The sequence below is a fragment of the Trichoderma ghanense genome (assembly GCF_004382785.1).
Source record: "Trichoderma ghanense strain CCMA-1212 chromosome Unknown scaffold_11, whole genome shotgun sequence".
Taxonomy (NCBI): Eukaryota; Fungi; Ascomycota; class Sordariomycetes; order Hypocreales; family Hypocreaceae; genus Trichoderma; species Trichoderma ghanense.
This window is the reverse complement of record NW_027395674.1, coordinates 54,822-75,874: the sequence shown is the minus strand read 5'-3', so window position 1 is coordinate 75,874 and position 21,053 is coordinate 54,822. Positions and strand designations below refer to the sequence as shown.

The window sequence follows — 21,053 nt, the reverse complement described above, 5'->3', positions numbered from 1 at the left end:
TCCATGTGAACACAGTGTCCATTCGGAACCTCGTTGTTTCAACTCTACGGCAAGGCCCGAAAGAGCTCAACAATTTGAGCATGACAGACTGGTGAGGAAACATCCAGTGTTGCATGTGAAACCGTAAAAGTACAATGATGACCGCAGGAAACAGCAGCGCGATACATGTACACTCTTTCACCGGGTTACCACGGGGAACCTCAAAATACAGGGTCTTTGGAGCCGCTAAGCTGGAGCGTGTGGAGGTCAAGCTCAGGCTGTTGCCGGGTGCTCTACAGCGACACATAAGGGTACTTCTAGTCCGTCAAGGCTCATGACGCATTTCGACCAAATCCCACCCGTAATACGCCAGTCAGTACAGTATGTTTTTGTTGCGCACGGTCTAATTACCGTACTGCCAAGTACTTTCCCGTACCTCGCATCACATGGGCCTGGCCCCCCCCTTCCCCCNCCCCCCCCCCCCAAAAAGACCGGGGGGACAAACCTGGAACCACTCGAGGCGTCTCCCGGATGATCATCGAGGGAAGCATCGGTAGCTCTTAGGCTCGTGCCAACCTTCGCAACCCAAACCCGAGACTCTTCCATTGCATCTGCTCTTCAACCCTCTTCTGGCATCTCCATCCTCAGTCTTTATATCACCTACAGCTTCGGCGTCTCTTTTCTGTCCCTCCATCCTCATCTCCGTCTTCTCTGCTGGATACCATCGCCCTGTTTCCGCTTCCTCAGCACTCGTCCTGTTATCCTGACGCAATCCGTCGATCCGCTGCCGATTCGTTGTCATCACTCTGCGCTGTCCGGTTTTGCCACCACTCCCAACCTGCAGATACACACGGCCGACTTCGTTGCCCTGGTCCGGGCTGTTGGAGTATTCTTTCTAGACCGTCGTTCGCCATACCAGATCGTGCAACCTGTCTTACACGGACGGAACCCATGAACAAGCTGCAATCATAGCCCTGCTCACTCCTCTCCGCCAGAATGGACGAAGAAGCAGCCTCGACTCCCATGTCGACGCCAGAGACGAGCTCGTCAGCCAACGGAGACAGTTCGCTGCCTGCCATGGCAGAGGGCGAGCTCGCCTCCCCCCTGAGCTCGATGCCGGTGGACACGGAGATGCTCGACTCTCCCACGCTCAGCGCCACGACTCCCAAGAGCCACCGGCTGTCGAGGAACCCTTCTTTCTCAGGCAGCAGCAGCACCTACCAGGATGACTGGGACGCGCTTCCGCCGCTCGACCGCCTGACGGTGCTCGACCTTCTCGACAACTTTGCCCTGCCGCAGCAGCTCGAGAAGCTCCAAAGGGGCATCTCTGCCCAGACCGACAAGGTGCGACGATCCAGAGACGCCTTCAAGTCAAAGACCCAAAACGCCCGCGACCGAATGGTGGAGGAATGGAGGCGGCGCGTGCCCTCGGCCGACGAGCAGCTCGAGCGATACCGGAAGCGCATGCGGCAGCGGGTGGACAAGCTCGGCAAGCAGTGGAACGACACCAAGGCCATCAGCCTCCGGGAGAAGATATCCTTCATCTGCGGCGTTATGAACATCTTCGCGAGCGGATACCTCATGGGCGGCTATCCGGAATGGTTCCACATCTGGTACACCGTCCAGCTGCTCTACTTTATGCCCATCCGCATCTTCACCTACCACCGCCGTGGATACCACTACTTCCTGGCCGACCTCTGCTACTTTGTCAATGTGCTCCTCATGCTCAGCCTCTGGGTCTTCCCGCAGTCCAAGCGGCTCTTCACGGCGGCCTACTGCCTGGCCTACGGAAACAATGCCGTGGCAATCATCATGTGGCGCAACTCGCTGGTCTTCCACAGCTTCGACAAGGTCACGTCGCTCTTCATCCACATCATGCCCTGCGCCACGCTTCACTGCATCGTGCATCTGTTCCGCCCCGAGGAGCAGATGAAGCGCTTCCCCGCCATCTACACCATCAAGAACGCGATCCCGGGGTCTCCGACGGCGTACGCCAACGTCCTGTCCATGCTCGCATGGAGCACCATCCCCTACGCCATCTGGCAGCTAGGCTACTACTTCTTCATCACCGTGCGCCGACGGGAAAAGATTGCCGCCGGCCGCCCTACGTCCTTCACCTGGCTTCGACGCTCCTACGCCAAAACCTGGCTCGGCAAGTTTGTCCTCTCCCGCCCGGCCGCGCTGCAGGAGCCGGCGTTCATGGTGATCCAGTACCTGTACGCCGTGCTCACCATCCTCCCCTGTCCGCTATGGTTCCTCAGCCGGTGGGCGTCGACGGCGTTCTTGCTCGTCGTCTTCGGCTGGAGCATCTACAACGGCGCAACGTACTACATCGACGTCTTCGGCAAGCGCTTCCAGAAGGAGCTCGAGGCCATGAAGGCAGACGTCCTCAAGTGGCAGAACAACCCGGAGACGCTGCTCCAGTCGCCTCAGATGGCGCCGCAGCACAGCGTGGACGGCCCTCCCGTGCAGACGACGAGTCTGGACGCGCAGCTCGCGCCGTCGCCGATGAGGCCCGACGCGGGCAAGAATCGGTCCGTCAGCCTGGATAGCATACCGATGCTTGATGAGGGCTCCAAGGTGGGGGCTACCGGTGTGGATAGGGGCGATGAGGGCGCTGCGAGGGAGCGCAAGACGGGTCAGGAGTGAGGATGAGTTAAATGGTCTGGGTAGGGCTGGCGTAAGGGAATAGAGGGATGGATTCGGCAGTGAATGCGACAATGTCATGTCGTGTCTATATCCTGCCTGTGAATGCCATTTACCGCGTAGACGAGGACATGACGAGGTGGGAAGTGGGAGTTGGACGTTAATGTATCTTTGGTATGATATCCTGTCAAGTTCTTTTGGTTATGTTTATGGTATTCTTGTTTGCCCTTGATTTTGTTACTTTGGATGCTGAATCTGGAGGGATTTTTGTATGAGGACATGGATGAATGGACGGATCTCTCTCATGGTCATCTCCTCGTTACTCTTATCATGTATTATGCTCAATGACAATGAACGTTATATAGGTAGGTACCAGTATATATAATGTCAATTCAACATGCATCTATCAAATCATCACCATCACTAAATTCATTGGATTCATCATCAGCACCATCAGAAGTCACCAATCAGTCATGAAGCATCAGTAGGTAGTTACGTGATATATTGGACTCCCATTCCATGAGCCGACCTGTCTCCCGCTTCTCTATAGATGCGCTAAGCTGCCGTGAAGCAACCAATAAAACAAAAAGAAATCAAGAATCGCTGCCAGGACCATCGCTGTTCCTGATTCCATCCCAATCCATGCTCATCCCTTATTCATCAGCAAGAAGAAAAGGGGAGAGACCGAGGCATTCCGTTACGTTAAAAGTAAAAAGCACAACGAGGCCGCCCTCTGGCACTCGAGATATATAGCCTCCCCCAAAACCAAACCCAAAAAACACCCATAAAACGAAATCGCTCACCGCAACGCATTGTTGAGCTATGCGGAGTGAAGAAAAAAAGAACGTGGAGAGAGATGGAAAGAAAAGGAAGAAAGAGGACCATCGCAGCCACCGCGCCAGATTATGCCAAATGTTACAATCGAATTGAAATAGGAGAGACGTGATCGCGTATCATTTCCCGCGCCTTCAAATATCCCAGACCTGCGCCGAGTCCAAGGCTCGCGCGCGTTTGCCAAACGACACTCTCAACTCCTCGCGAAGAAAATCGAAGAGGAAAAGCAAATAAGAAGAGGGAGGAGCTTCCCAATAAAGTCTGTTGTCGAACGAAGTGAACGAGACGCCAAGGGTATGTATAGACATAAGGAATAGAGCGCCTCGTCAAAGGAGAGATGTGAATTCAACCAGATTGCAATGTCCTCTTATGACTCGGATCAAGCCAAAAGGGCTAGATTTATCGGATGATTCCCCAGTCGGCGAACTTGCCGCCTCCTGTCTCGCCATCCTCGCGGGTGCCTGGCCGTCGGCCAAAGACCGACCAGAAGCGCAGAGTTTCGTCGCCGGCTCCCGTCACAATGACACGCCCGTCGGGGCTCATGGCCAGGTACAAGACGCGGTAGGTATGTCCCGTCAAGCTGGCTACTTGCGTCATAGACGGGTACTTCCACACAACGATCTGGTTCTGGCTGTAGCCGTGTGTCGAGACAATCTCGTTTGAGTTCTTGGACCAGGCAAGGTTGCAGACCTGGCTGCCGGTGTCGATTTCGTTAACGACAGTTCCCTTGACGGTATCGTGAAAGATGATGCGCCTGTCGGCAGTGCCGCCGCCCGAGGCAAGAAGGCCTCGCTGGTGAGGTGACCAGGCGATGGCCTTGACGGCAGCGTTGTGGTCCGAGAATTTCCACAGCGGCGTGTCCGAGAGCTTATCCCAGACCATGAGCTTGTTGTCGTTGCCACCGCTGGCCAGCTGCCCATCTTCGCAGTTCCACTTGAGACCGCAAACTTCTTGCTTGTGACCAACGAGCTTGTGGAGCCACTGGTCTGGTGCTCGAACGTCTCGGTGGTATATCAGTCGGTCGCGCGAGCCAGACGTGAGGATATGCGAGTTCCACGCCAGCGATCCGACTCGGGCCGTGTGTCCAGTCATGGTTCTCAATCTTCTAGCTTTCTCAGCGTCCCAAATCTGGACAAGACCCTTGCCGGTCCCAATGGCCAGATGTGTGCCCTTTTGGATCCAGGACACGCTCGTCACGGTGTCGTCTTCCAACGTGCATAGCTTGTTGACCTTGCTTGTCTGGGCATTCCACATGTACACACTAGATCCGAGTCCGACCCCCAGGACATTGGCACTGCCCCAATCAACGAGGTTGAGGTAGAAGTCATCGGCCAGCTCGGGTGCATCGAGGACCTTGTAGGGGACCTTGCTGACTGCCCGAGGCTGGCGGCGAGGGCTCAAGAGCATCTGCTGGCTACCAAGACGCACCGGGGAGAGGCTGTAGATCTCGGCTCTTGTGTCCAAGTTCGGGCCATGTCGGCTCTGGGGAGTTTTCGAGGGAGTGAGGTGGCCGACGGGATGGCCATGATGGCGTGGTGAGAGATATGAGAAGAGATTCTTGTGAGGAGTTGATGGGGTCAGTGAGGAGGGGAGGGTCACCACAGAGTTGTGACTGGGGGGAGTGTGAGATCGCGTGCCATCTTGAACGACAAGCGATGAGGCCGGCAGGTTATTGTCCGGTGAGAGAGCGGGCGTCAGTTGAGGCACTGATCCCTCAAAGAGCTCCGCACGCAGCAGCGTTGAGTAGGTGCGGTTGGCTTCTTCGGCTATGTTCAAGTCAGTCATTTAGCTCTCTCATCAAAACATCAAGCAAAGGGCATACTCTTTTGGAAGTGAAGTTCGCCTTGCGGCGTCCTTTTCTTATGCCTTGATGGGGTAGCGGGAGATGCGTCTTCATGAAGAAGGCTAAAGCTGGCCTGCAAGTCCTGGCCAGTGCGAGTAGGGATGAAGCTGCAAAGTCTCTGTTAGCAGGGTGTTTTGAGACGGGCAGAGCGAGGGATGACCTACCGATCGCCGTTTATTCGCTGGCGTTTGCGATGCGGACTAGCTCCTGGAGTGCTTTCTCTTTGAGGGTGCTGCAGCTCTCTGCGTAGGAGGTTGTCGACGGCATCGACGTCAAAGGCAGCCGGGTGAGCGACGTCGCTCGCCCTGGTCCTGCTTCGCAGCTGACGCATCGAACTGCCGCTGCTTTCGGCGTTGGGCTTCGAGTCCAAACGCACGCGATCTGATGGGGGGGGAGGAGTTGACATGCGGACGAAGGTTGATGTCGATGGCATCTTTGATTCGCCCATGGTTTTCTTGGAGGCACCCATGGCATCGACGGGCTATTGGCCGCTGTCTCGGGTGCGATGCTGAGGGTGTTTTTGACAGCAGCAGCGAGAGCGCTGTGAATATCGTAAATGGAAGAGGGCCGAGCCTGGCGGATTGCCTGCTTCAGGCGAAGAGAGGCGGCACCGTTTCTGTCGGGGATCCTTGATCCTTGATGCTCGGGTCGTGGGTTTGTGCGGCGGGGGAGAATTTGGCTGGGGTGAATTGATGGTTTGAGTGAACCTATGTCAACAGACGGACAGTGTTATGCTAGCAAGCGACCGTGAGGAAACGAGCGAGCGCGCATCCAGTCACAGGGCGAGGCCGACGCCGGTGGTCATGGAGCAGAAGCCAGCCAGGAAAGGGCGAGTAACTGCGGTGGTTTGGCGACCTATCGCATGCAACCAAAGTTCAGCGTTGCTGTTGTTGTTGTTGCTTGCTTGCGTCGAATCAACAGCGATCGCACACGGACCGGCTGCGTCGAGTGGTCCAGACGGATACAAAAGAAAGTCGAAGACGAGATCAGTCGGCTCCAGATTTTTTTCCGGTGTACTGCTGATATGTAGCGGCCGTGCAGGCAGACGCAGAGGCAGAGCGAGTGGGTTGGGGCGATGAAGACGGGCTCGTGAGAAAGGCAGAGGGTTGTTGTGAGGGAGGTTGAAGCTGCTGCTGCTGCTGCTGGGGAAATGCAGTTGAGCCTTGATTGATGGGCAGTGCGCCAGGCGGGCAGCTGGGGCTAGGCCTGGTTGGGGGGCGTTGACGTGCTAAAGGGGGGTAACAATGATGCTAGCACTGTGTGCTGGTAGGCGAGCAGACGAAGACGCGGGAGGCGTCGAGAAACAACAAATAATAACTGCCAAATACGCACCACAACGCCAAATTTCGCTGCTGCCATTCGCTGGGCGCGGTGATAAAGTAAACAAGCAGGGCGAAGGGCTGCCTCGGTTGATGTGATGATTTATATTGCGTCTCGCCCACCCTCTCTCAGAAGCCCAGCTGTGACGATTGCCACAGGGGGGGTTTCTTTGAGGAGACGCGATGTGAACTGATTGATTGTTCAAATCTCTCCCTCAGTCTCTCTTCAGCTTCTCTTCACCTTGGGTTGATGCTTTGTGTTACGTGTATTGTCGTGAACAGGTGCTAGAGCAGCATCTGCCGGGTGCGAATATGCTCCAAGACACGAAAACCCGGTGTGCCAAACTTACAACTCAATACGGTATGCCAAACGTATGTACACTCAATATGCCTTGGTCTTAAGCAGGGCGGCTTTTGCGCCATCCAAACTCACTCACATGATGGCAAAAGCAACACCAGCCTGCAAGGCTTAAAACAAAGCCACGATGAGAAACCGGCAGCATCTGCATTGCGCGTCTCTTGTCACAGCGCTTCTGCTTTGCAGGCTGGACCCTTGGCTCCGACAGACGGAGTGCTTGTATGTGGCCACACGTGCCTCGTGCAAGTACTAGAAGCTACCTTACATTCTGCAAATACCTTATACGCACCTACGGGTAAATGGATTGCTTGTGATGGCAGCAAGAATACGAGAAGATATCAATGGAGTATCCATCCATACTGAGGTACCGCAACACTGAAGGAGGGGGCGCCGCTGCTTGCAAAAAAGGACGCATGGCCACTCGCAGCATCGCCATTTTCCAACCGTCCCTGCAGCTGTTTATTATTGTTGTTTGTTTTGAAGTTCACGACGTTTCCCGCACGCAGACCTGCATGGGAGGAGGGGGCGGCGAACAAGGTATAACAGCAGCAATACCAGCCCTCCCATGTATGAAAACACTGGCAGGAAGGTCAACAACATGACCGGGGGGAGCCACTGGTCTGNGGGGGGGGGCGTGTGTATTTCCTCCCGCAAAAACATGAACGAACATGACGCGCCCAAGTGGCCAGATCTGGCTGGACCCGTCAGTGCTGCTTCTTGTCTCTGAAGAAAAGTAGAGAGAGAGAGCAGCGCGCCAATGAGCGCGCCCGCTAATCCCGGGCCCTCCCTGGACCCCTGGACGCATCATCCCAATCCCACTGTTGGCCTGCACGAACGAGGGGCGCGTTTTTTCTTTTCGTGCCGGACGCACCAATTTCGCGTCAAGCGACTCGGATGTTGCTCACTCGCCTTTTTCTTCTTCTTCCCTCTGCCGCTTCCGACGTTGACGTACGTACCTTTTTAATGATGACCGGGGTTCCTGATTCTGGGGCCGCTGAGTCATCGGTTCGCGATGTTGGTTCTGCTGTTTTGCTGGACAGAGCTTTGGAGGTGCGGAAGCAAGGGGCATGCTTTGACGTCTGGGGATCGGATCTCGTCTGGTCAAAGACAAAATAAGCGAATCGCTCCATCATTGGCATTTTTTCTTCAAGGGGCTAGTATATAGACTGTAACGTCCAAAGTCAAAGACGTGGCGAAACTCTCGGCTACGATGCTGCAGCAGTTACCTATTCATCCTGAACCTTCTTCTTCGCATATGTTCTCTTTTCTCCCTAGACTCATTTCTATCCAAGAGCCACAAACAGCCTCGCAACAACTCAAACTCAAACTTTGTCTTGTCAATAAGCTGTTTATTGGAAAAGGTCATGCTCCATGTCCTATTCATGATTCTATCTATCAAACAAGTTGCGAAAATTAAACAGGAGAAAGAAGTTGCTGTTCGCTTGCATGTTATCAGTGCAGCCGCCGCCATCATCCTTATCCTATACCTCTCCCCTCTTGGTATCGATGAGTTGTTGTGCGATTTACGCCTGAGGTTCAGCTTGAGCAAGCAATCGTTCCCTCCAGCCGTTGCAGACATCCTCAAACCCGCCAATGACTTCTCCGCATACGCTTGCGCACTCCCTCTTCTCCAGCCGCTCGCCCCAGTTTCCCCTCGTCAGCCACTCCTCGCCCTGCTCCCTCAGCTCGTCCTCCTTTCTGATTTCGGCAACGAGCTCTTTCGCGCTCTTCAGCCTCCGGCTGGCGGCGGCGGTTGTCTGACGAGACATGTGCAGCGTGTCGGAGAGGTAACTCAGCGACTGTATCAGTTCCGATGTGATGGAGTGCAGCGCCGTCAGCGAGTTAAAGGCCGACGTCGATGGCCGCGGCATGTCGTCTGTCAGGGATACCAGTAGCGGCATAAGGGTATCGATCGTTTCAACGTCAGGGGCGGGCGCAAGCGGAGAGAGCAGGGGAAAGGTGAGGCTGTGAAGCTGGCGGGTCTGATGGGCAAGATGCGTCGTCAGTGCCGAGTGTGCTGTTATAAGTCTAGGAGGCAAAATGTCAAGTTAGCACAGGGAACCTCCTCCACGAGAGCGTTGCTGACGCCCAGGGCTTACCTCGAAGCGCTGCCCTCGACGCTAGATTGCGACCCCAAGTCGCGGAGCTCCTGAATCACCCGCTTCAGCACATCGTCCGCCGTGCCTGCGTAGTTATCCGTCCCGCGGATTGTGAGGTTTTCAACGGCGTCAATCTTGGCCATGAGACTCGGGGGAATGCCGGCAATGTCGAGGTCTGAGTCTGAGCCGTAGTCGCTGCCATCGTATAGACTGGACTTTCTCTGGTGGCCCTGATGACCCTTTGGGCGCGGGGAGAGCAGGCCTGCATCCCCCTCACTTCGTTTCGCATCGCCGTTTGCCGACGGGTCCTGTGCTGCGTCGCCGTTTTGTCCTGCCTGGTCTCCTGATTTCTCATATTCCTGTCCCTCGGCGTCGTAGTCGCCCTCGTCCCCTGAGTCGGAAAAGGCATCCGCCAACTCATCAGCCAAGTTGCCCATTCCATTGCCGGCCCCTGTTCCGGGACCGCCTAGCACCGCGAGATCAAGGACATCGTGCTGGTTCGGGCTGTGCTGGAACGACGGTATTGCATCTTGCGCAGAGGACCTCGAGAACCGCCGAATCGGGGGCGACCCGGCGAAGCTGTCGACTGCTGAAGAGTTGCGCGAGTGTCGTGGAGTTCGCGGCGACCCGGGCATAATGGTCGAGCGCAGGCTGGTAAGGAGGCCTCTCTTGGGAATGTCGGATGCGGGATCTTTCGGGGCTAGGGAGTCGATATCTGTCGCCTATCCTGAGGCACGAGGTATCTTCAAGCTGCAAATAATGGCCTGCAGTTTCGGATACTGGCATCAAGCAGGGGAACTACTCGGAGCCGTTGAGATGCAGGACCAAGAAGCAGAGGAACACGAAACCCCTGGTCAGGAACCAGACCAAACCAAAGATACGGTAAGCCAGCTCCTATCGCGATAAGATTGCCAGGATACTTGACGATACAACGGTTGCAACTTGAACGGCGTGGAACTCAGGCAGCGGTGAAGCTGTCGGGAGGTACCCGATGGGTACTCCGAGGTTCGCATTCATCCTGGCCTCGCTTTCTGCACACCTTTAAGCTGCTGTGGCGTTGGGAGGGGCTAGGCAAAATGGGGTGCTACGTTTAACGGAGCAGTCGAGAGAACAAGTCGAATTCATAGCGACATATACAAATGCTCATAGACACGATTAAACGGCGTCTGACCTTGTCAAAAGTGCATCTTCCTTTCCTTTTTCTCTCTCATTTTGTAAAGGCGTAAAGACTTTCGACCTTTGGTACCTCTTCCGCCAGTGTAGTGTAAGTGGGCTCACCAACATTCTTTCTCAGTTCTACTAGGGCCGAGAGAAACTCAACACTTCAACACCAGGCCACTTACGGGATCCCTTCTCCTACCCTCGTCAACAAGCTTTTCTAGTAGTCAATCACCTTAGCAGAGATTTCTGAGTTCTTCGATCAGCCATCCGAAACCTTTTCAAATAGTGGGCAGCCCTAGAGAGTAAAGGCTGCTACCTAGCCAACGATGACCACCTTCCGACGATTTCGGCCTGACGATGTCAACAAGTTCTCAAAGTGCAACCTGGATCCCCTGACGGAGACGTATGAGCTCAGCTTCTATCTCCAGTACTATGCAAAATGGCCCTCACTGTTTCAAGTCTGCGAGGATGCGGAGGGAAACATTGTCGGATACAGTTGGTCCTCCTTTTCTCCACGACATTGTGTGCCGCATTGCTAATCGATGCACTTGTTCAAAGTCATGGGCAAGGTTGAATCATCGCCAGACGCATACAAATATTCAGAGCACTACCTCCCATGGCATGCCCACATCACAGCCCTGACGGTGGCACCGGAGGCACGGAGGCAGGGCATAGGCAAAATCTTGGTTGAGCAGCTCGAGGCTGCGGCTGATGCCCACAACGCCTGGTTCATGGACTTGTTTGTCCGCAGCAGCAACTCAAAGGCCATAGCGTTCTACAAAGAACTGGGCTACAGCGTCTTCCGAGTGGTCAAGGACTACTATGGGGAGCATGCCACCGACCCCGACAAAGACAGCGAGGATGCGTTTGACATGCGCAAGTCGATGAAGAGAGACGCAAAGCACGAACACGTCAGGGACGACGGGGAGAAGCACGAGGTGCACCCAGAGGATGTCTGGTGACGTTCGTGAGGTCATGGAGGGTCTCAGCACGACATCAACGGGGCATGTGGTGTTCCAGGGTTTCTTTGTCTGGATGGGCCACGTCCTTTGTTGCAAGTGGGAGGATGTTGCCCATTCTCCTGTTTGTTTTGTCCTTCTGTGGGAGCTGCTGCCTCGGCTGGTTACCTTGTCTTATGGATGCGACGCGCAGTTGAATCTCATAAGCCGTCATCATACTACTACTACTACTTTTAGAAAAGAGCAATAGAAACACGGGCGGCGACGGCAGTTATGATACAGGCACAAACATAGAGTCACGAGCAGGGCCATCTCGGGGAGGTATAGGTTAAGATCTCATCTGGGGTGCTTCAGAAAGGTAACACGGCTTAGGTGCTTTGATCTGCTGCAAGATGGTGTGCTCCAACAATATTCAAATGAACAAATTCAATGAGAACCTTGGAAATCACTAGGTCAATAGGTAGTTAAGGTACTCACTGGTAAGCACCGCGTGTAGGTAGCCCATCTCATTAGTGAAACATCGTCTTTGTTCTGCTTGATAAAAGCTGAGGAGGACCCTTTGTCAGGCCAGTTGCTCCAAAACAGCAAAGTCGCCACCCGGTTGGCCCATGCTTCGCCGTGCCTCGTCCCTTAGCCTTGCACAGCTGGCACTGGCTTGAACGGCTTCCCTTGCTGCAACCTGCAAGCTTCTTTCTCTCGCCCAGCTCATCCCATTCGTTTCCATCAAACAAAACACCGGATCTGGGTTTCCTTATCCATTCTGCCATTGACTGACGACCAGCCTCGCTGCCGTTGTTCTGGCGTCGTTTGTGCTCGCCTCGCCCTTCACCCAACTCGCCTAATCATCGGCTCTCTCTTTTGTCACAGTACATCTTTTCGTGTGCCACCAGGTTTTTTTCTACCAAGCAACCTCTCCCTTCGACTTCTGTCAAGTGGGAAGCCAACCGCCAACCCATCCCCCAATCTCCAGGTTTTCGCCGTCTACTCAACGCCCGTCCATCTCGAACGACCTGGCAAGCATGGCGACCACTGCAATGGATTACGAAGCCGCTAATGGCGACCGCTACGAAGGTACGTTTGCTCAGCGACGACGGCGATGACGATGGTCGAGAGTTCGACTCTTTCCGACGCGTTTGTGCCGCGTGCACTCGATGAATTGGACCGCAGCTAACACACGGGCTTTTCGCCAGACGAGGCTCCTCGTTACGAGCGTGACAACAGAAGCGCCTCGCCTCGACCTGCGCGCGACGACGCTGGAAGCCGTCGCCGATCCATGTCTCCCTCTGGCCTTGTCGATTCGTAAGCCTCACCATGTTCTGCCCTGTCCTGCCCCGTCTCGTTGTCGCACTGTTGACCTGGTTCTGCAGCAACATCAAGGATGCTCCTCCCAAGGACGACGACGATGGTGCCATCAACCCCGGCTCCAACCTCTTCGTCACCGGAATCCACCCTCGCCTGTCCGAGGCTGAGGTCTCCAAGATGTTTGAGAAGTATGGCGAGGTTGAGAAGTGCCAGATCATGCGCGACCCTCACACCAAGGAGTCCCGTGGATTCGGATTCGTCAAGATGGTCACCTCTGAGCAGGCCGAAGCCGCCAAGGAGGGTCTCCAGGGCGAAGTGATTGAAGGCCGTACCATGAGCATTGAGAAGGCCCGTCGTGCCCGCCCCCGTACTCCCACACCGGGCAAGTACTTTGGCCCTCCCAAGCGAGGTATGTTGAGACCTTCCCGTCCTGCCACCCATTCTCGCTCTTCCCATGCTGATGAGAATCCAATAATGGCAGACCCTCGTTCTCGCTTCGATGACCGTCGACGTGGCGGCTACGGAGGTGGTGGCTATTCTCGTGATGACTACTACCGGTACCGCGGCAACGAAAGAGGCTATGACCGCAACTATGAGCGAGGCTACGACCGACGATATGAGGAGCGTGGCGGTGGTGGTAGCGGCAGCGGCAGCGGCAGCGGCTACGATCGCAACTACCGAGATGATCGACGATATGACGACCGTGGCTATGCGGGAAGAGAGTCTGATCGCAGCTACGACCGCAGCTATGAGCGCCGCGACCGCGACGACAACTACGGTCGCGAGCGTAACAACTACTCGCGCGATGACCGCGGCGACCGCTACGGCGCTCGTGGCGGCAACAGCGGCGGCGGCGGATACGACCGCGATCGATACGAGCGCACCGGTGACCGGGACGGCGGCCGATCTCGAGAGCCCGCTGCCAGCGGTGGCCCAGCATACGGCGAGCCTGCCTCCCGACCCGAGGCACGCGAGTCCTATGGAGGTTCGATTTGATGACGAATGCAACCCGTGGACGGCCCGCTAATTGTACCAGGTCCCGAGTCGGCTATGCACTGATGATGCCGTCGTTTCTCGACTGCCCTCTTACCGATCCCTGACGAATAAGACGTCTTTGTCATTAATGGACTGCATGTTGCTGCTTATTTCTCCTATTTCTCCGTTTTCTTTTTTCTAGTTGTTCTTGTTTTATTTGTCGTGTCCGCAGTCCGTCAGTCGACCTCCATGGACAGCTGCGGACTCTTCGTCAGGATCTGGTCGATTAGGAGCCTCGTGCGATATGCGACAGCAAAGGGAGGGAAAACAAAATTCGGGTTCTCGGCCGTCGCCGCTGATATTTACATTTTTCTTGCTGGTCGGTCTTGCGGCTACAGAGTTGCGCATGGGCCGTTTATGGGCAGCTTCCGGATCTTGCAGAATCAATCACTTCCATCACTCGTCGTCACGTTTGCGCCAACCCCTTTGATACCGTTTAACAACCTCTCTCAACAGCTCAGCAGAATGTCAACTTCAGGAGCCTTGCAATCTAAATTCCTGACGAAGTGAACCTCGTGGACCGCTGAAGCCGGCTGTGCAGATGTCGATAGGTTTTTTATTCCAGCTTAAAAAACCGGACATTTGCGTTGAACGGCGACAAGACACTCTCTGGATTCACCTCTCGCCTATCAGCCGTTGATGAAGGCAAACACCACGAGACTGCTAACTTACCACCTCATTAAACCAGTAGCCAACGTAATTCTTCATCACCCTACGCCAGCCAGCCAGAACTGCCGCCGTAATGCTCCTGGCACATACACCAGCCTTTTTGCCAACCACCACTGAAATAACCTCCATGTGCACGCACCTTCTTAATCAGATTCCGGAGCCGCTTCGCGGGCAAACCTGGCCTTGGCAGATGGTTTCTCTCGATCAGGTACTTTGATACAACATTGCTTCGCCCTCTTTGCCACGCTTGAGATGCGCGTTTGCAACTGCAAGTTCGACTGGACGGCTACACTGGAAGCGGCAGCAAACCCCATGAACCTGACGACGACTTGACGCCTTCTTTCATCTGCACATGTGGTCATATTCTACTACTTCTCTCAAACCCCTTTTCTATCAGTTTGACTTGCTAACTGGGTGTAGGGTTGATGAATTGTGTGCTCCTCCTAGGAACTCAGCCCTGCTTCAGCAGCTTGGGTTCTGAGTGAAAGCATAACACGACCTCGCTTGGGCCTACGAAACCAGTTGTTCTACTCACTTGCTGGACTTGACGGGCCAAAAACACCTTGATTACGTCTATGCTTACGCGTAGTATTGCATACGGTACGGTAAGTTGAGTAAGAACGCAAGCCTGATCGAATATGCGGTATATCAAGTACAGATAGCTCGGCGTCCGATCCTAAACCGCCGACAGGAAACCTCATATCCCCGCCCCCTTGCTTCTAAACCGTAGTATTAAGCCCAACACCATCCATTCACCATTGTCCAGTAAAAGCTAGTCGTAGAATACATCGTATATAAGTCATCAAATAATCTCACGTCTCGGTTGCTTCTCGATTGACGTTGGCCCCAATCAACCAACCGACCCCTGAAACAAGGGTCCCCGTGGCCGCCTCCCTGAGCTGATCCCTCTTGCGTAACCGCTGTGGCGCCTGCTCCCCCGAGGTGCTACTGGTCGCGGACGGCGCCAGAGAGGCCGCGCCCGCGAGCGACGACGACAGGCTGGACAGCTTTGTGAAGTTGCGCGATGCCACGCTGGCCGTCGCCCGCGATAGGTCGAACAGCGACATGGGTGCCTCCTCGGCCTGTTTCGACGCGGCGGTGGCTGTCATGTTCCTCGACGACTGCAGGCCGTGTGGCGGCGTGGTGTCGAATGCTCCAGGGACTTCGCCGGCGGCGGCCCACGAGGCTTCTGCGGCGGCCTCCTCGGCGATGGCCGAGTCCAGCTGTTCCTCGCAGCGGCGGAACGTCTTGAGGATCTCCAGGAGCTGGGATGTGGGCGCGACGCGCAGCGCGGTGGCCAGACACTCTATGCGCTGCTCCAGGTGGCGGATCTCGGGGTTGCCGCTCGCGATGCCCAGGTGCGTCGGCAGCAGAGTCCGGTCAGTGCGGATGTACTGCCCTGCCTTGAGGGCGGCTTTCCATGACCACTCGTCTTGTTCCTGGCTTCCTCCTCCTCGTCCCGAGGCGGGCGTCTCCAGGCGACTAACCACGTAAGAGTATGCCGTCTCGAAATCGTCTTCCCTCAGCGCGGCTTCTATGCAAAGCGCAACGATGAGCTTCTCTGCTCGGGTGAGCTCCTTGCTGTTGTCCTCCGCCGGCGAGTCAAATTTGACGGAGCGAGCCTGTTGGGTGATTCCCGCGCGGACCATGTTGGCTGCCATTTCTAGGAACTCGGGCAGACGGGTGTATGCTTTCGGATTCTGCTCCAGGACTTTCTCAATGATGGAGATCGGATCGGAGTGCACTCGGAGGACGACGGGCTTGAAAGGCTCGCCTTGTTTAAGCGTGAGTCGGTATTCGCTCAGGGCATGAGTGCATCGTAACAGGGCCTCCACCCGTTTGGTGGCTGGATGCGTCTTGTTTAATGTCTTTGGGAATGAATGAATGCTTGAGCGAATGTCAGCAATGTTTCCTCCACAGTGGTTGAAAGCACGAAGCCGTAAATCTTACATCTCATCACACTTCTTCAGCCCACCTCTCGACCGATTGGGATTGGAAGCGTTGTCAAAGGCGCGCAGGGCCGCCTGATAGACTGTGTCCTGTGTAACTTCAGGAGCAAGCGGCTGCTCTGAACTGTCCTCGTAAATGCTCTTAGCAAGGGTATATCCTGAGAAACAAGTCAGAACGGTAGGTATTGATCAAGGGAGGCTGGTTCTCATACGTGAACTGGAGAGGAAAGCTTTCAGAATCTCCGTTTCGACAAACTCTTTTGGCACAGCTCCGAGCATGCCTCTTATTTCGAAATTGGTGGACCGATTCCCATCGGTGCCCCAAGTGTTCAGCCAAAGCAACTTGGCGCGCACTTGTGACCAGTACTTGTCCTCGTCCCCATGTGCCTGGGCGGAGGCGCTTCGAATAAGTTTGGCAATCTCTCCCTTCTGCTCTCGCTGATCTTGGATAAAGGCAAGATCGCCGGCTTTTCTAACAGAGCATGGTGCGCCTAAGCTGGTACAGATCGAGGCACTTAGGATCAATGCTGTCAGTAATGCCATTGCTCCCTCTGTAGGGGATGTTAACAGATTCTGTTCGAGAAGAAGATCGTTTCTCATGTAGGTTGCGCTTTTCATGCCAATGTGCGAGGCCACATCGAAATTGGACAAGCTGGGTAATTGAGAGACTGCCATCTCCAGTGTCGGAGAAATCTCACTGTAGCCAAGCAGCATCCTCATCTTGTATACCATCCGATAGGCGCCCGAAAGTGCTTCCGCTGTGGCTTCAGAGATTAGATACGCAGATGCCAGTACCGCTCGCGCATAGCTCTGTAGCAGATATTGCTGCTGTGCTTCTGTGAATTCCAAGTCGGCCACCTCCCCTAGGTCTATGTCCTTGGGTCCTCCCCATTGCTCTGCTACAGCAACGGCAACCGTCCATGACGTCGCTGCTTGGTTTACGAGCCATTCGAGGAATTGTTTCCAGCCGGCGGATCGATGGGACGATTCCACGTCGTCGGCAGCACTTTGAATGTCGCTAGCAGGCTTCGATGCCCACCGACCCGTTCCATGGAGCCACGGCCCAAGCAATCCTCTGATATCACGACCAATGAAGCCTTTGTCCTCCTCGCGGCTTCCTGTCCGGGACAACAAATATAGCACGGCGGCTGAATCTGAGAGGTTCTGGAATTCGAGAAGGGAGTATGCCGGGTTCTCATCGGCGTAGTATTCCACATTTCTCCTTACGTAGGGGACCACGGTAGAAGTTGCCCAAAGGCTAAGTGCCGGCGATTGTGACAGAAATGGAGACAGTAGACTTGGAACTTGTGATATAAGACCGGCTTCGCTGTCCATGTTATAAGACCTCAGGATGAGAAAGCTGCTTAGCGGGTCGTCGTGAAAGTCGCTTGGTATCTCCGCGGACACAAGCTGCTGTAGATGCAGCTTCCCTGCCTGCTTGGTGACTTCATCTTCAGACAAATCCTCCACAGCACTTGTGTCCAGCCCGCCCTCAGCGTACCCCCCAAGGTTATCCCTGGCCAGTGCGAGTAAGAAGCCAGCATAGGTCGAAGGCTTCACGATTTCCGGCAGATAAGTGAGCAGAATTCTCAACAAGAGCTGTTTGTGCAGCACTTTGGATCGCCGACTAGCCAAACGGGCCAGGCTCTCGATATCGCCGTGTGTCGCATAGTGAGCGGCAAGCAGTAACACCTGTCCGGGTGAGAGCACGGAGCTCATATTGGGGCTGGTTTTCCACAGACGAGGCTGTGGACCGTCCAGGCCGTGAGGGCCGGTATATCGAAGGTGAAAATGCCTCCTGGCAAAGGAAGTTGAATGCCCCTCGACGACGAAAATAGCTGTGATGTAAACTGGGAACTGGCAACAACTGCGAGCATTGTTGATGCTGTCATCAGGAACGTTATTGAATTAGCGGGAACTCGCTGTCCCGATTCGCCAATGGGGGGGCATTCCAGCTGAATAACCGGGCCGATGCAATAACGGGGCAAGGCTATCTATCCGACGGTACTTGCAGTGCCACAGTATCTAGCGCGAGCACTCAAGTACTGCTGTTAGCGCGCCAATGAGCATAATCTCTATCCCGAAGTACCGATCCTGACGAGCATCATTGGCTGCAGCAAACGGCGAACCTAGGCGTCGCAACATTCAACGGACTCGGCACATCATGGCTTCAGGATATGGCATGCATGGCGGTATGTGCTCTGATTCAGCGGGCGGTCGAAGAGACAGCTGACTGACTGACTGCGTTTCCAGGCGTCGGCCGTTGCTTTCCTTTCTGGCAGGAGGTCATGGCCTGCTATGTTGTCAACACCTCAGCCTCCGACGACTCGGGCAAGAAGAAGTGCTCGCCCGTACTAGAAGACTACTACGAGTGCCTGCATCACAAGAAGGAGGTGCGTTTCTGTTTGGGGGGGAGCAAGATGTGCGCCAGGCAGAGAGGGCGAGGGGTGCTAACAGCTGGACGTAGCATGCGAGAGCGCTGGCGTTACAAGCTGCGTATGCCCGAGCTCAATCAGCGACGGCTCGAGACGATGCGCCGAGCGCGAGCCAGATCCGGAACCTTGGGCTTCTGGGGAAGACGGAGGACACAAAAGCGGTGCTTGGGCAGAATTGAGGCGATGGACACGGCGTGGGCTTCGATCTTTTCTGCGTGAAATACAACCCCTTGGCGCGCATAGATAGCGCAGCAAGTTTCAATATAAGAAAAACAGGCGGAATTGGAGTGTGTCTTGGAATTGTTCTCGCTGATGGCTGTGCGCTGGCGAAATATCCTGTGCTGTGAGGACGGAGGACTGTAGGACTTTGACACTGAGAGTGTGGGTTACTTCGCCTCGAGGCTAAAAGACGAACCTTTGACCCTTTGCGAAGATCTAGATGATTCATCATGCTTTGACATGGGGATGGAAACGAACACGCTTTAGTCCAGGGCTGAGAGCTGCAGCTCCATAGTGCTGCATCGCAGCTCGTGTTCGTCGGGGAGCTCCCAGTCTCAATCAGCCAGAGATATGCCCAACCTCGGTAACTCACCCGTTTGCAACCTTCTGATCGATATCCAGTGTTACCACCTGAGGTACGAGGAGCTCAACTGCGAAAATATGCAAGTCCAGCTCTGCCAGCTGCCGGCGCTCTGCCCAGTTATCGAGTGGTAAGTGCTGGCAGACCATTCCCCAACTTGCCAACTGCATGGTCCACGTTTTTGCTCTGCTCCCTCTTGCACTCTCAGTATGTGGTGCCTGCTGACGGATTCAGAACTCATCTCAGGCATCCCTTAATATTCCAGCAGCTTTGATTCTCATTTTGTTGCCATTCCTCCCTTTTCCTCACACTCAGCACCGGCTTGTCATCCAGCTTCCCCTCCGCAAAGATGCCCTGCTTGCGAGGAATCGAATTGTCTCTCGTCGTTCAGCCAGACTCTGTGCAACTACCCGAGTTTCCACATCCAGATGCTTCTTCAGTACGCATCGCGTCTGTTGGCGATGCCATTTCCAACATCCAGGACCTCGACGCTGCGTCTCCCGGCTCGGACTCTCCTCGAATCCAAAAGACAAGCCCCAGGGCCTCCGTCTACGTCCCTTCTATACCAGGCTCGCAGTTTTGGGTGCAGTACTCGATCCATCGCCATCCGGAACCGGCATGTTACCTCTACCTCAAGCTGTTCATCAACGGCCGCAGCATCACCAGCTGCGGGATCAAGCCTGGCGCGGGATCGGGTATCATCTCACGGGCATTGTTTGAGCCGAGTGACAGATGGCACTTGCAGCAGAATGGAATGTTGCTCAAGAGGAGCGGGATCGAGTCGAGGTCTTTCTGCTTCGCGCCCGGCCCTGATGCGGTTGCTGCGGCCGAGGATGGGGGTCTCATTGAGGTTCAGGTCTTCCGAGCGAAGAGTCGGAGGAGGAGCACGCATCAGTTGGCACCGTATCGAGATCAAGAACAATATGGCATAATGTAGGTCAACCTCTCCAAGTCTGGATGAATCTGCAGATAAGGCAGTACCGTATTGCATGTGAAGGCTCAAGCTAATATGCAATACGGTCAGATCACCTTCAACAGGACTCCTTGAACACCCCGAAGACGCAATCTACTACGAATGGAATCTACAAGACGCAATAGACGCGCCATATGCGACCTTTTGCTTCCACTATCGTGCGTGGTCCTATCTGTGGGATCTGAATCTCGTTGTGGATGATGGCAACTCCCTGCTATATGATGACAGACTATACGGGAGGTTTGGAGGAAACCGGCATCAGGATGATGCCCACAACATTCCAAGGGAAGGACTGGAGACGGAGCTTATAGATCTGGACATGGTGCAAGTCAGTCCACATGATGATACTCAGATCACTGCACCACGTCTCGGCCTTGCTGAAGTCAACGAGGAGCCATATCTCATGGAAGAAAGAAACAACCATCAACGTCGCCGCCACAAGAGATCCTCATCATCCTCAACAAGACCACCAAGACGGACTTCACACTCGCATGCCCACGCGGCCCCGATGATGCTGCTCCCCCCCGTCATGGAAGAAGACGTTTTTACAGACTCTCATGAGTCACCGGGACACAGAAAGATATCCGCATCAACGAGGCGCTTTTACGCTCACCAGCACTTTTACTCGGGATTTCGTCGGCCTTTGCCTACGGTGAATGAGGTGCCGCGGCTTGAGTGACTGAGGAAGACGGAGAAAAGGGGAGTGAAGAGGGATGGTATACTTCCAGTATGCCGTTCAGGGGGGGGGGGTTTATTTGATGGCAATTTGATGCTGTGATAGGCCCGAAGAGTCAATTTTATGTAGAATCATGCATGCCCAAGTGTGTAAACGTGCTTCGGTGCATGGTATCAGGCCGATGGTAGTAGGCTTAAATCTCTAATAAAGAAAACGGGCACGTCAGACGTTCAGCT

At 54.8% G+C, this 21,053-nt stretch overlaps 9 protein-coding genes across 9 annotated transcripts; 6 read left to right on the top strand and 3 right to left on the bottom strand.

Annotated features, from left to right (window-relative positions):
* Positions 1 to 975: 975 nt before the first annotated feature.
* Positions 976 to 2,628, top strand: CCMA1212_008007 (uncharacterized protein; the record flags this gene model as incomplete). The annotated part of the gene is made up of 1 exon (XM_073705163.1): positions 976 to 2,628. One exon carries the CDS (start codon positions 976 to 978, stop codon positions 2,626 to 2,628), a length of 1,653 nt encoding a protein of 550 aa, XP_073556165.1.
* Positions 2,629 to 3,858: 1,230 nt separating this feature from the next.
* Positions 3,859 to 5,771, bottom strand: CCMA1212_008006 (Fizzy-related protein; the record flags this gene model as incomplete). The annotated part of the gene is made up of 3 exons (XM_073705162.1): positions 3,859 to 5,225; positions 5,282 to 5,409; positions 5,467 to 5,771. The coding sequence occupies 3 exons, from the start codon at positions 5,769 to 5,771 to the stop codon at positions 3,859 to 3,861; spliced, it is 1,800 nt and encodes a 599-aa protein (XP_073556164.1).
* Positions 5,772 to 8,502: 2,731 nt separating this feature from the next.
* CCMA1212_008005 (uncharacterized protein) lies at positions 8,503 to 9,864 on the bottom strand (the record flags this gene model as incomplete). The annotated part of the gene is made up of 3 exons (XM_073705161.1): positions 8,503 to 9,007; positions 9,079 to 9,800; positions 9,859 to 9,864. 3 exons carry the CDS (start codon positions 9,862 to 9,864, stop codon positions 8,503 to 8,505), a joined length of 1,233 nt encoding a protein of 410 aa, XP_073556163.1.
* Positions 9,865 to 10,565: 701 nt separating this feature from the next.
* Positions 10,566 to 11,201, top strand: CCMA1212_008004 (Acetyltransferase B complex catalytic subunit naa20; the record flags this gene model as incomplete). The annotated part of the gene is made up of 2 exons (XM_073705160.1): positions 10,566 to 10,734; positions 10,798 to 11,201. The coding sequence occupies 2 exons, from the start codon at positions 10,566 to 10,568 to the stop codon at positions 11,199 to 11,201; spliced, it is 573 nt and encodes a 190-aa protein (XP_073556162.1).
* Positions 11,202 to 12,217: 1,016 nt separating this feature from the next.
* Positions 12,218 to 13,496, top strand: CCMA1212_008003 (uncharacterized protein; the record flags this gene model as incomplete). Its single annotated transcript, XM_073705159.1, has 3 exons — positions 12,218 to 12,269; positions 12,389 to 12,497; positions 12,566 to 13,496. 3 exons carry the CDS (start codon positions 12,218 to 12,220, stop codon positions 13,494 to 13,496), a joined length of 1,092 nt encoding a protein of 363 aa, XP_073556169.1.
* A 283-nt stretch (positions 13,497 to 13,779) lies between these two features.
* On the top strand, positions 13,780 to 13,965 carry CCMA1212_008002 (uncharacterized protein; the record flags this gene model as incomplete). The annotated part of the gene is made up of 1 exon (XM_073705158.1): positions 13,780 to 13,965. The coding sequence occupies one exon, from the start codon at positions 13,780 to 13,782 to the stop codon at positions 13,963 to 13,965; it is 186 nt and encodes a 61-aa protein (XP_073556168.1).
* Positions 13,966 to 15,016: 1,051 nt separating this feature from the next.
* CCMA1212_008001 (Protein transport protein sec39) lies at positions 15,017 to 17,872 on the bottom strand (the record flags this gene model as incomplete). The annotated part of the gene is made up of 3 exons (XM_073705157.1): positions 15,017 to 16,091; positions 16,155 to 16,311; positions 16,366 to 17,872. 3 exons carry the CDS (start codon positions 17,870 to 17,872, stop codon positions 15,017 to 15,019), a joined length of 2,739 nt encoding a protein of 912 aa, XP_073556167.1.
* A 445-nt stretch (positions 17,873 to 18,317) lies between these two features.
* On the top strand, positions 18,318 to 18,767 carry CCMA1212_008000 (uncharacterized protein; the record flags this gene model as incomplete). The annotated part of the gene is made up of 3 exons (XM_073705156.1): positions 18,318 to 18,345; positions 18,407 to 18,546; positions 18,621 to 18,767. The coding sequence occupies 3 exons, from the start codon at positions 18,318 to 18,320 to the stop codon at positions 18,765 to 18,767; spliced, it is 315 nt and encodes a 104-aa protein (XP_073556166.1).
* A 750-nt stretch (positions 18,768 to 19,517) lies between these two features.
* CCMA1212_007999 (uncharacterized protein) lies at positions 19,518 to 20,820 on the top strand (the record flags this gene model as incomplete). The annotated part of the gene is made up of 2 exons (XM_073705155.1): positions 19,518 to 20,101; positions 20,193 to 20,820. The coding sequence occupies 2 exons, from the start codon at positions 19,518 to 19,520 to the stop codon at positions 20,818 to 20,820; spliced, it is 1,212 nt and encodes a 403-aa protein (XP_073556053.1).
* Positions 20,821 to 21,053: the final 233 nt, after the last annotated feature.